General features: G+C 36.6%; 1 protein-coding gene across 3 annotated transcripts in view; it reads right to left on the reverse strand.

The window, feature by feature from the left end:
* SATB1 (SATB homeobox 1) overlaps positions 1 to 12,836 on the reverse strand; it is a 90,637-nt gene that overhangs the window by 19,266 nt on the left and 58,535 nt on the right. For all 3 annotated transcript variants that reach the window (XM_025377832.1, XM_025377833.1, XM_025377830.1), the window contains exon 9: positions 10,623 to 10,778. In XM_025377832.1, the coding sequence (XP_025233617.1) occupies positions 10,623 to 10,778 (156 nt within the window). The remainder of the gene's footprint in view (positions 1 to 10,622; positions 10,779 to 12,836) is intronic.

Consider the following 12,836-nt stretch of genomic DNA (forward strand, 5'->3'; position numbering starts at 1 on the left):
TAATGGTGAGCTTCACCAGTGACTGCAAAATGTGATTCAATTTGCATGCTGGCTTATCCCTAACATATCTTCAAGTAGCTGTGCAAAAATCCTTCAGGGTTATTAAAGCAAGGGCATTAGCAATGAAACCATAAACTTTATTTACCTCCACTTTTCTTATTTCTTAGACTCATCCCACACAACTATGCTTTGAATAGCAAACCCCCATTTGGGAATCCTAAAATACAAGTGACTACAGCAGGGATGGGTTTATCTCACTGATTAGCAATGGGTATTTTTACTTCTGTGTTAAGAAGGATTCTGAGTTGGTATCTGTACTCATCAGGAGAGTGCTGTGATATGGAATTGAATCAAATCTTCTACAATAACTGCACATCTTGTAAAATGATTACAGAGGTAGATTTAGATTGGGGAAACAAATGACCTAAATTAGATGGAAGAAGAGTTCTAACTAAAAGGCAAAGACAGTACTTTATTTTCCCTTTAAAGTGATATTTAGGCCAAAAGAAACTATGAATAGGAAGAAATAATATCAGATTTTAAAGTTGAAAGTTATCATGGAGTAAACCCAAAACACATGGAAAATAAATAGCCAGACTAAGTGGGAAGAAAATTCCAAAAAAAAACTAGGAAGCAAAAATTACACAAGGAAGAAAAAGAAACACAACATGAGGAAACTACTAAGCAAGAGGGAAAATGAATAAGGAAAAAAACCAAAAAAACAAAAAACAAAAAAACCCACTATTCTTTGGGAAAGTACACCTCTCAGTTGGATAACAGGAATCACCACCACCACCATCCTAAGAAGTTTCCAAGCTAGGTTCATAACTGAAGTCATGAAACAAAAATAAAGATACAAAGAAAAAGAGTGTATTTTATTTGGAGTTAAAAGATATTTAAGTAGGTTCTATCTATGTTTTAAATGGTCTCTAAAGTGGATTGCTGTGATCTGGCTCCGGGAGGTATGATTGTAAAGCACTACTGATCCTATTTCCTCCTCCGCTCTTAGCCTTAGTTTTCCACCAGCTTATCTGCCTTCCTATGGATCCAATTTTTTACAGGGGGATTCTTCTGAGACTGGTGATAACTTTAGCCTTAAACAGTTACCTACTGTGCCTGCATTTTGCCAGGTTATCTCCAATTTCTATAAAAACAGAATCCTCAGGGTTTCCAACTCTGCCTTTCAAATCAACTACACAAATCCACAAATGTCTCCATGAAATAAAGTTCCTAACTGGGGCCATTTTTGCTTTTTGATTGTCTGGTATCTGACTATAAAGCCTAGAGTAACAACTTTGCATTAAAAGAAAATAAGAAAAACTGTCCTTTAGAAAACTACTTATGTCCAGTCTTAGAAATTCTTTCAAAATTTAGGTTCAAATAAACAGTTTAACACTGAAAACATAATAGGGCATAGAATCGAGGGACATTAGGCACCCTACCCATCCCCCCCAAAAAAAAAACTTACGGAAAAAAATGAAAAGCCCAGTACCGAATACAATCTTTTACCCATTTGAATTTCGGTAAAAGTATAAAAATGGAATTTGATGAAGGTTTTCATAAAATAACCTGGAAAAAACTAGATAACTCCATTTTTCTAGACACAACTTCTGATCGTATTTTATTTTTATTTAAGAATATCTTACACACACATACATATCCCAACCCTTAAAAAAAAGGGGGGGCCTGAAATTTTAGTTACACCACATGTGGTTTTCATTTGTGAAAAATGAACAAGCTGTTTGTGGTTAAACTGTCTAATCGCCTGTTATCAATCTAGCACTGCATTCAAGATTTACAGGATACATCAGCTTCTGTGCCACATTAGCTGTAAAAGGGGGGGGGGTGGGAGGAAAAAGGAGGAGGAGAGAGTTTATCCTGAGGAATAATATTTCCAATGCAGCCACACTCGCACTACATCTGGTTGTGCTGGTAGCGGCAGTTAAATTGAAATATTTCACAGCGTGTGTCAGAAACATGCAGAATGGTAATTATGACAGATCTGATTAAGCCGGAGTGCCACAAGCTCCCTGGCCAGCGCCGGTTGTGCAGGTGTGACCTTGTGCGTGCCTGCGTGTGTAAATAAAATTAATTACAAGCGAGAGGGTGAAGGCTTCAGTGACATCACAAAGCGGAGAAACTCCCAAGGGGGAGACCTAATGGAATATTTTCCCTCAGTCTAATAATACAGTTCATATTGACTTGAGGTAATTAGTGGGATCATTAAAGCAGTTTTCCCGGCGTATTTGGCTGCCTGATCAGATTAGTGAAAATGTTCTTCAGAACAAGCCCTGTGTGGTCTGCCAGAGAGGAGGAAATAAAAAGCAACAAAGCATATTTTGGAATGATAAGCAGCGCTGGACTTTTACTATAGCAAAAAATCTCTACTTTTCTCTGGAGCCGATAGATCTGTCTTGTCCATTTTAATTCTTCTATCCAACTTGTGTATTCTTATACACATTCTGAACTACTTCTTTCATTTCCCCTTTCCCTCTGCTAAATCAGACTGCTTTATCACTAAAAGCCATCCCCAACTCCCCAGCAAATCTCTTCTAAACAAGGCAATTTTAAAATCGGGGAAAAGTATCTTAAATGACTGCTGTACTGTTAACTGACAATATGGGACAACTGAGAGAGGCAAAAAAAAAAAAAAAAAGAAAAAAAAAACCGGGAAAGGAATGCCACTTAAGATTCACCTGCTAAACAAAAGATTCCTCTCTTACGTAACACATAACGGATTTAAATATTTATTCAAATTTGGACCTCAACATGGGTTTAGCACAGGACAGAGTTGGGGCATGCATTCTTCCTGTTGAACAGCAAACAGAGGCCTCATCAAGAAAAGGGCCATTTGTTTGAAAATACTCTATTGAGCATGCTCTACCTTGCCACTGGAATATGCCAAGCGCTGTCACAGATGGCAGGCTCTGACAGTTCCCATCCGTAGCGTCGATACTCGACAGTTCAGCACAAGATCAGTGACATTCTGTCTCATTAGAACCACGCTAATTATCACAGCTAGTTTCAGGGGAAACCATGTGTTGCAATGGTCAATTTGAAGGAGTCTGTGCATCAACAAACTGGTAATAAGGATCAGACACCTTATTATATGACAGCATGCTGCCTATGATCTGATTTACGGAATCAGAGGCACTGAGGCGGCCGAGGAGGCTGGCAGTTTATGAAACAGTGTGTTTAAACCCAATTCCTGAAGCATCCTGGTTGAAAAGGGAATTGTTAAAAAAAAAAAAATACACAAAGGCAACTGGAATAGTTGAATCACAAAATCAAAGGAGAAGAGATTTTCTATTAACATACATCAGAAGTAGATTAAGACTTAGGGAAAAAAAATCATCAATTTGACAATTGTATGCTGATTCCATAAATGGTTCGGAACTTCTATTTTTACATGGTATGTAATTATAAATTATAGAGTAGTTATATGTCTACTAATCTCTAAAATATAGATACATATTTTTAAATGGGTGGTCTATGATTTGTGTCATTCTGCCAAGCAAATGGGTTGCATATCAAAAAGCATAACAAGTATACTTAGAAAAATGAGTAATCTCTAAGGTTACTTTTTAAGATACCATCGATATTATTGGCAGGGCAGAAAATTTCTACATTAGATTCATTTTACTAACATAAGCTCTTCCATTCCTCTCTCAGCACCTTTCATTGATGTGAGATTTTAATGGTACAGTTTCTTCCAGAGCTATTTTTCTATTGTCATTTAGTATAAATGCATTTTCATAGCTCATTCATTTCACAGGGTCTTTATTTTCATTTCTCATGCGAGGAGAAAAGGAAGATAAAGTTAAAATAAAACCTACCTTCATTATCAAAAACATAAAAGACAACTACTGAGACTTTTAAGAAAAAGCACTTTTGTCTTCTAACTTGGTAGATTGTTAAAGGATTGTATCAGTGTAGCAGTTGTGTGGTAAGTTTAACTGAATGACACTCAGTTTTAAGATTAATTCCTGATAGAGTGAAACCTTGTTGATTTGCTGTTTCCCCTACTTTCAGTAGTGCCCCCGAACCTGTCCTGAAGAACTCTTCAACTGACAAAGCTGAATACAGAAGAGCTTCCAAAAAGAGAAAACGTTAGAGAATATTCTTAGTTTACACTTTTCAGCTTACACTAACATTTTAGGGCAAAAGGTGCTCTCATATTAAAGCAGGTTCTATGAATATATAGTTGGCATAGCCATGCTTCAGAACATATATGCTGGACTGCTGCAAAGGGACCACTCTTGCAATGACCTTCTTTGTGCTTCCTCACATGATGAACCTCCTTAAAGCTGGCTCAATATTCACAAATTAATTCTCTTCAAATCTGGTCTAAAAATTTTCTTATGACATCTTCTAAAGATGGAGAAATGAGGCTTAATGAGTTATGTCTATATTTGTAACAGTTAAGCTTATTAAGTGGGTCGAAGAGAAAATAAATTTGACTTTCAGTTAATTCTAAATTTATGGGAAAAAGGTGAAAATTTTAAATTATTTCAAAGAAGCAACACGATCTTCTGTTCATTTTTTAAAAAGTAGATAATACCAACAAGTATCTAGGGGATAAATCACCCCTTGATACGACTTTTTAGCCAAAAATATGATAGGTAAGCAACTGTTCTATTTAAGAATTCTGGACCTCGTTGATCAAATCCTAGATATACTAAAACATACATACTTATTTTTAGAAGGCAGAAATCTGAAAAGAACGCATATTCAGATCCACAAACTCAATTAGCTCTTAGAAAATCATATACAATCACGTACCTTCAAACTATTAGATTATGTCAATATTTAAAGTCATTAATTTTAATAGTCCTGTTTGGCATTCAACTAGAAATACGAAAATACGTCAACGTTTTAGAAAACGGAATCCAGTATGAATTCCCAACATTAAGATGTAAGAGATTTTTTTAAATAGCTACTAATATAGAACACCTTAAATAGGAGACTGATGAACTCCATATCCTTCTTACTCAAGAATGGAGCACAGGGACCTCCAAAGATCTGTGTTAAACTTAACACCAGCAGACTGCTGAGATGCAGGGACCACACTCTGGACTGTCTCACGTGTCTTCTTGTTTTCCCCACAAATACTTCTCTTGCCTCCTCCTCTTCCAGGCAAGTAGGTCCAGGGAAACAGAAGCTGTATCCACCTCAGGGTGTCCACTACACATTTAGATGGAGAACATGCAAAGGGGCAGTTCTCTCCTTAGCAAGTGAATGAAGAAGGCTTCGTTTGCCCAAGAGAAGGGGCTCTCAGGCCACAATATGAAGATCCCACAGACTGCTACAAAAGGATGTAGCACTGGGAATAACAGAAACCATGATTCTCACATCTGCAGGGCCTGCTGTATGCCTTAAATAGGAGGCCACACAGGTGAACTCCTGTCGCAGCAAAGTCTGTTACATGAATATTCCAAAAGAATGAATCAGCACAGAGTTAAAAACTGAAGTGTAATTTAATTCTAACAGAATAAAAGATGCCTTTACTAGCATGCCACCATACAGAATGCAATGTCAATGGTTCCATGATTTTATTCTTGGATTTTGTCACTATAGCTCTATTTTCAGCAACGAAAATTACATTTTTAGCCCTATTTCTAGCCCCAGTGATTTGTTTTATATATATATAGATAGATATATATATCTATCTATATATATAGATAGATATATATATCTATCTATATATATAGATAGATATATTTATTTATTTATTTATTGAGACAGAGTCTCGCTCTGTGCCCCAGGCTGGAGTGCAGTGGCGCAATCTCGGCTCACTGCAAGCTCCGCCTCCCGGGTTCACGCCATTCTCCTGCCTCAGCCTCCTGAGTAGCTGGGATTACAGGCGCCCGCCACCGCGCCCGGCTAATTTTTTGTATTTTTAATAGAGACGGGGTTTCACCGTGGTCTCGATCTCCTGACCTTGTGATCCGCCTGCCTAGGCCTCCCAAAGTGCTGGGATTACAGGCGTGAGCCACCGCACCCGGCCTGTTATATATTTCTTACTTGCGTTTAAGACATCCACTACTGTGTGAGAATTTCCAAACCAAAAGGTCAGAATGATGTTTTCTTCACCTATAAACCTAAGGAAAATGGAGGTATTCTTTTTCTCTCTTTCTTCCTTGTTTTTCCCTCTCTCTCATCCTAGGGGCCATGAATCTCAATGACAAACAAAAGCGACTGAAAAGTAGATGAAAGAAAAGGCTTTAAATTATTTGGTCTCTTCTACTAGCCATGTTATTTTTGCACAGTCAGAAATGCTTTTTTTTTTTTAGTATTAAAAACATACCTATTCATCAGCCAAAGCTGTAGCAGCCAGAAAGTACTACAACTCACAGACTGCAAAATATTGTATCAAAAGTATATTAGTCAAATAGAATTTTCATCGGCTAGTTGCTTTACCCAAAACAAATACATTGTTCAATAAAACACTAAAGCAAATTATTTTCTAAGCACAAGTGATGACGCAGTGTGGTTCTGTGAAAGCCCTTTACTGTCTTACTGCGCTATGTATCTGCAAGCTCCACCTATGCAAACATGAAAATCAATGTAACAATTCAGTGTACAAGGCAAGGCCTACGGTGCTGCTAATGTCCCCTTGCTGGACACACACCTTAAGTCTCAGAGCTCTCAAGGGGTTTGCTGTGGAATAAAATTAGATTCCAACATCTGCCACCATTAAGGAAAAAATTCCATTTCCATCTCCCATATGAAAACACTATAACCAATGAACAGTAACTGAACCTTGATACTGTGATGGTTATTACCCAAATCAACTATTTTTTTTAAAACAGTAAAATTAGCAAATTCTGCTCTCATAATTATTTGAATGTTATCAGACTAAATGTTTGATAAAATTCCAATATGATTCACTTGGAAAAACTGCTGCTTATTTGAATACCCAGAATATAAAGTGTATTCATTTGTAGCTATTCACATTATGTTTAAAGCATATCATCTTTTTAAAGTTTGCATTAGCCTGCTTTCCTAACCAAGCACAAAAAGTAGCCTACCTTCAGTTTTTACTTGCGTATTTTATTCAGACATTTCTATTAGAGTTAAAAACAATTCCATATCTGTTATTCATTGAAGAGAAGAGACAATACATGTGAAATGGCAGAATCCACATGAGTTGGTTTCTTTTACAGAAAATACTCTGTGCATTAGTCACTACAGAGCACGCTTTACCTTTTAAAATGGAAGGTATTTATGATACACAAATACATGATAAATAAATCTCTTATCCATGTGGAGGACTGAACCTCTTGCTTAGCACATTATGAAACATTACCATTTGGGTACAGTGCTATATAATTTAAAAGCTCTAGCATGTGCCTTCTATGTTCAAATAATCCTGGGCTAAAAAGTTAAAATTTCCCAATATTATAGCACCTATGACACAATCTGGATCAGAGCTGACCTCCTTTGACTCCTCCACCCTGTACACCCACCTCCATAAAGTATGATAGAGCCTGGATTCTGAAGGCTCTGTGTAAGAACCTTGTGTGGTAAGAACCTTGTGTGGTAAGAACCTTGTGTTCCACGAACATGTCAATGAAGAAAGGAAAGCCCTCACTGTCTGCACTATCAATAAGACCACTGTCCCTAATCCCTCTTCCCCAGATCAGGGTAGTACTTCAGTGATGATGCTGCTGCCTTGAACCCTAAAGACAGTCTAAAATAGGAGAAATGAAGAGAATTTGGAGTTGGCTGTACATTTATTAGTTAAGAAACTCTCATGTGTGAAATTAAGAAAATAATAGCTCACAGGGTTACTAAATTAATGCAGATAATCTATAATGTATGATAGGGTCTAGCACAAAGAACATGATGATTAAGTCAACCCAGACGACCAGGGCAAGACACAGAAGCAGAGGTAGATGGGCTGAGACAGAAGAGACTCTGGTTCTTCTGGCTTCACACACATTTTGTCTTGGGGAACTGCTGCCTCATTTTGGCAAGCCCTGGCACACATCTGAGGTCTAAATATCTATTTCAGAAGTGCAACATTTTGACCATTAAAAATGTCAGTCTGATTTGAAGTTTTTGTTGTTGTTGTTAGTTTTTCTGTTTCCTTCACAAAACATCATAGCATGAGAACAGAACCTAAGCAAACGGCCACTTTTCCTTATTAAATCGGGTTTGTTAGTGATATACACAGGTTTAGGACTAATTTTTTAAGCAATCATCAATCTTTCAACATATTTTCATAAACAGGGTAGTGCTAACATTAAACTGAACAACTAAGACAAGACTACAAAAATGCTGTACTAGGACGTTAGAGTAAATTAGAAGTTGAGAATAACTATCCAAGGGAATAAAGTTAATAGTTTGCCTGATTCCCATAGCCCACAATTGGCCCCTTTGATTTTCTCTCAAACAGTAATGAGTCATCAGCTAAAAGCTGTGGGGGTTTTGGGAAACACACCATCACAGAAGATGCTTGGAATTTGCTTATTTACAGTGCTGACAGAGACCCATAAGGAGTTGTGTAGGACCGGGTACAAAGAGCAGCGTTGTTTAAAACGGCTTAGAACATCACCTGCATGACATTATTAGCCAATTGCTGCTACTATCCAAATAGCTCCAAAATCAGTACCCAGCCCAGGTTGGGGAGAACCTGGGGTATCATTTAAAAGGATGAAGTCAAAGATAGCAAAGGAACTATGAATCAAAAGGAATCAGAAAGGAAAATGACGGCAGGGGGTGGGGGTAGACTGAATTAAATGACAGGTGATAGACAACTAAATATGGTTATTAAGAAGTTATAATATTAATTTTTGTTTTAAAGCTAACCTTTACTATAATGATACATGTCCAGTTTCTCCATTTTGGAGATTTAGGGAAAGTGGCTTTTGTAGAAATGCAGTCTGATTATTACTGATGATTGGACAGGTCAGAAAAAAAATGTAGAATCAGAAAGAAAGGCAAGATAATATATATTTAAATATGAGATCCTCATCATAATTAGGCTAAAGAGCCAAAACAAGAATGTGTGGGGTGAGCAAGTAGGTGGGGGGGTAAAGTGAGACCAGGACATTTCTCTTTAACGCATAGTCTTGGCATGTAAATGAAGACATCGGAAGAAGCACACAGGTTTAAAGCGGCTCTAACATTCTATCATAATTAGAAACATTTCAAGAGCCCTGTAATTTCCAATCAAAATTACAGTAATTTCCGATATACAAGCCATGATTCATGACAGAATTTTACATTCCATGAGAGATTACGGTGGCCTGATGTATGACACGCTGAGTACAGCACTAACATAAACAATTCAGTTTAATGTTTAAACAGCACTTGATGTTTAGAATCTCACAATAAAAGAAACATATTATTGTAGAAATTATCACTTTGACAGTGATTGAAGGGTAGGCAGGCATGTGGCCTATAAAGCTATAATTTTTACAGTCCACAGCTTGAGTTTAATCATTTTTATATAACATTTCCAAGATATCCCTTAAGTATTTCATCAAGCCTATAACTTAAACAAGAACAACATTCTTCTAAAGCAAAACTCCTGTCAAGTAACACTATAAATGTCGATAGGGTAAAACTTTAGGAAAATCTGAAAAGATTATTATGTTACAAATATATCATATTATAAATACTCCCACAATTGTGTATTTTATCAGAAGTTGACAACAGCCAGGCTTTTTTAGGATTCATTAATGATAATGAAAATACACTTGTGTAAAATTTCAAGTTGTTAAAATCTTACCTGGAGTCCCTATTTGCCTCTAAATCTCACCTTGACAGTGTTATCAAATCCTTTTTCAAAGGGGAAAAGAGTTTAGTGTTCTTCTGGTCCTTTAAAAAGTATTCTTGGCTTTGGAGAAGGGTTTATAGATAACTAAGTTTGTTCATGTAGATGATTCCACTTTTGATGAATATGAATTATTAATATATGACAATTATCCTGATAAAAGACTATACAATCTATCCTTTTTTATTTAGTTTGGTAGAAGTTTACAACTTTTCCAATTCAAGTCTATTCAGCTGTAATTCAAAGTTGGACAACTTGTAATCAATCTGTGCGTCTTGTATATTCCACAGAAAAATTAAAATCATTAATATGCAAAGAGGTATGTTTGTGTGTGTCAGTTTATCTTAATAAGTGTATTTAATAGTTGCAGACAGCTGAGTTGAGAGGCAACTATTCTCACCACTAGTCCACCAATGTCACATTAGATGGCTGAATTGGAACAGAGCTAACTGTATAAAGTTTTGTAGCATTTTAGTAGGAAAAAACATCAAGATCATCTAAACAATAATGAAATAATAGTAATTCAGGTTATTTATTCTATACAATAGACCAGACTGAGAAACTGACTATCCATTATGATATCCTTCTGAAAATACCTATTAACTGACTTGGGGATTTACCGTAAAATCCTTGGTCTGGGGAGTGGCTACTGGAAAAAAAAATACCAAGTGCCTATAACCTGAATTTGAATATTGTTTCATTTTAGAGCTCTGGAAATAATCCTAGACATAGAGGCCTCTCCGTGATGCAAGTTCATATTGAAAATAGACACTCCTTTTAATGAAAATTCCACAGGCAACACAGATAAACGTTCTCAATGCCTAACAGAGGCTCTTACCTGGCTTTTGGTTGCTGCAACCTTTGCAAACAGTGCTTGAGACACTTTAGCGCGCTTCATTTCCTGCTGAATCTCATCATAAATGGAAGCATTAATGTTCATGGTATTGTTCTCTGGTTTCCCATTCCTCTCAGTGGCAATAGTAGCTGTTTTCACCTACAAAACATTTTGAACATGGCTGTCATTTTTCATTGGCTAAATTGTTTTGAAGCTTCTCAGGCTCAGCATCCAAACTGGACACTGTTGCTCCTTTTATGATCAAGGTGATCAACAGTGCAGTCATTCAACATTAGTTATTGCCCTGAGATCAGATTGCTTAAGTTAAGGAAGTCACACTGTCACAGGTGATTGCATCTGTAATATGACAGCAACTGCCAGCTGACAACCAGGAATTATAATGCCATAAAGTAAGTTTTCTGGAAAACGAAATAGTTTCAAAGACTTGAAAACCCTAAACTAATTGTCTCCCAATTACCTTCCATTGCAATCCTAACAAAGGAAATTCACAATTAAAATCATAATGCACAGTGCTGTATCTTCACTGGGTGCCCGGTGCCTAATAGACAATTGCATCACTAATAGCTATTACATACTATGGCCTTTTTAATTTTAGACTATTTTTATGCATTTTCCTCTTATGTTTCATTTAAAAAATCTTCCATAACAAAGCCATTTGCAGAACTGCATATTTAAATCTTCTATCCATCCATGAAGCAGGTAGAGTGCCTTGCTTAATTATCATAAAGGCTGGTTGCATTTTACACGTGCATGTCCAAGCTGTTCTGTGTAATTATTTCATCTTTTCCAGGCACCCCTGTATATAACTATTTCCTTTTGACTTGTGAAAGCACACAATAAGATAATGCTTCACAATATTTAATAAAATATTACTGTAAGCATCACAAAATATATAATCAGTGACTTTACTAATATATTCAAAAAGTACAATCTTGAGCGAAAAATCACTATCAATGCCTTTAGTAATAGTGATAAGCAGGTATCTGCAGTAAAATGCCACAAAATTTTAGAAGGTGAAATCAAATCTCAACTTCAAAATGTACTGACACCATTACTCATTTTTAAAACTCCAAATTTATTTTTTATTACACAGTAGTATGAACTAGCCTGGAAAATTTACATAAAAACCATGTAGCTGATTTTTTACTGGGAAACTGATGAAAATATAAATGAAAAATTACTACAGATACAAAACCATGGTTCTTCCAGCAAACTAATCCCTTAAGGACCTCATCTCTTTGGTTACCTAACAGAACCCAGGTTTCTATCCTCTAGAAACTTATCATTCTGGACAATTTCTCACATAAACCATGAAAATAGAAAATGAAGTACCCTGTAGAATAAACAAACGATTTTTTTTTTTTGGCATTAAATGATATAGCCTTTGAGTCAAGCTGTAGGACTTTGAGATTTATTTTACTCTGTTCCTAAAATATTCGGTGATTCAATTCTCCGTACTTAAAGCATAAATAGGAGACCTCTTTAAAATGTGCCTGCTGAATCCTAAGTTCTGGCCAATTAGCAAAATAATTCACCTCTTGCTTATCTTGAGAAAGTTGGTAGATGCTTCCACCACGATACCACCTTTCCAAGCATGGAAAAGATAATGCTGGGAAATAGTTGGCCCGCAGGCCTGAAGAGGACACAGCAGGTAAGGCAGGACGGGTGACCAAAGGTGGGGCCTCATCCGCTTCCTCTCTAGAGTTCCCCTTCTAGCTTTGCCACTCTAGTAAGCAAGGGCACTCATAGAGATATATTAATGACTGGAGGCCACTAGAACACATACAGGGCTTTAAAGCAATAATCTGCTAAACACCACGTTAAGAGCCAGAAGAGTTAACGCATTATCATAAATTGCCTACAAAGTTGCTTTGGTGAGATTGGAAACTTTGCTCTGGGGTGGTCTTGCTTTGAGGCAGAGGGATAGATTTGATCACCCCATGGGGTCCCTTTTAATACCTATTTTTCTCACTGCTTAAATGAAAGGGAAAAGAAAAGCCATTTCAATCATTTTGAAAATTGAATGTTATGGAAATGGGGGCACCAAGTCCAGTGCACTGAAGAAACATATCCTTGGTAGCAATCTGCTAAGCAACAGTTAAAAGAACAGACTTTGGAAAGTTGGTCTTTCGATCTGTTTTTACAATAATTTTCATTATTTTGTAAAAAGGATGTTTAAGAATTTATCTTTGAGGT

This window comes from Theropithecus gelada, chromosome 2 (assembly GCF_003255815.1).
Source record: "Theropithecus gelada isolate Dixy chromosome 2, Tgel_1.0, whole genome shotgun sequence".
Lineage (NCBI taxonomy): Eukaryota > Metazoa > Chordata > Mammalia > Primates > Cercopithecidae > Theropithecus > Theropithecus gelada.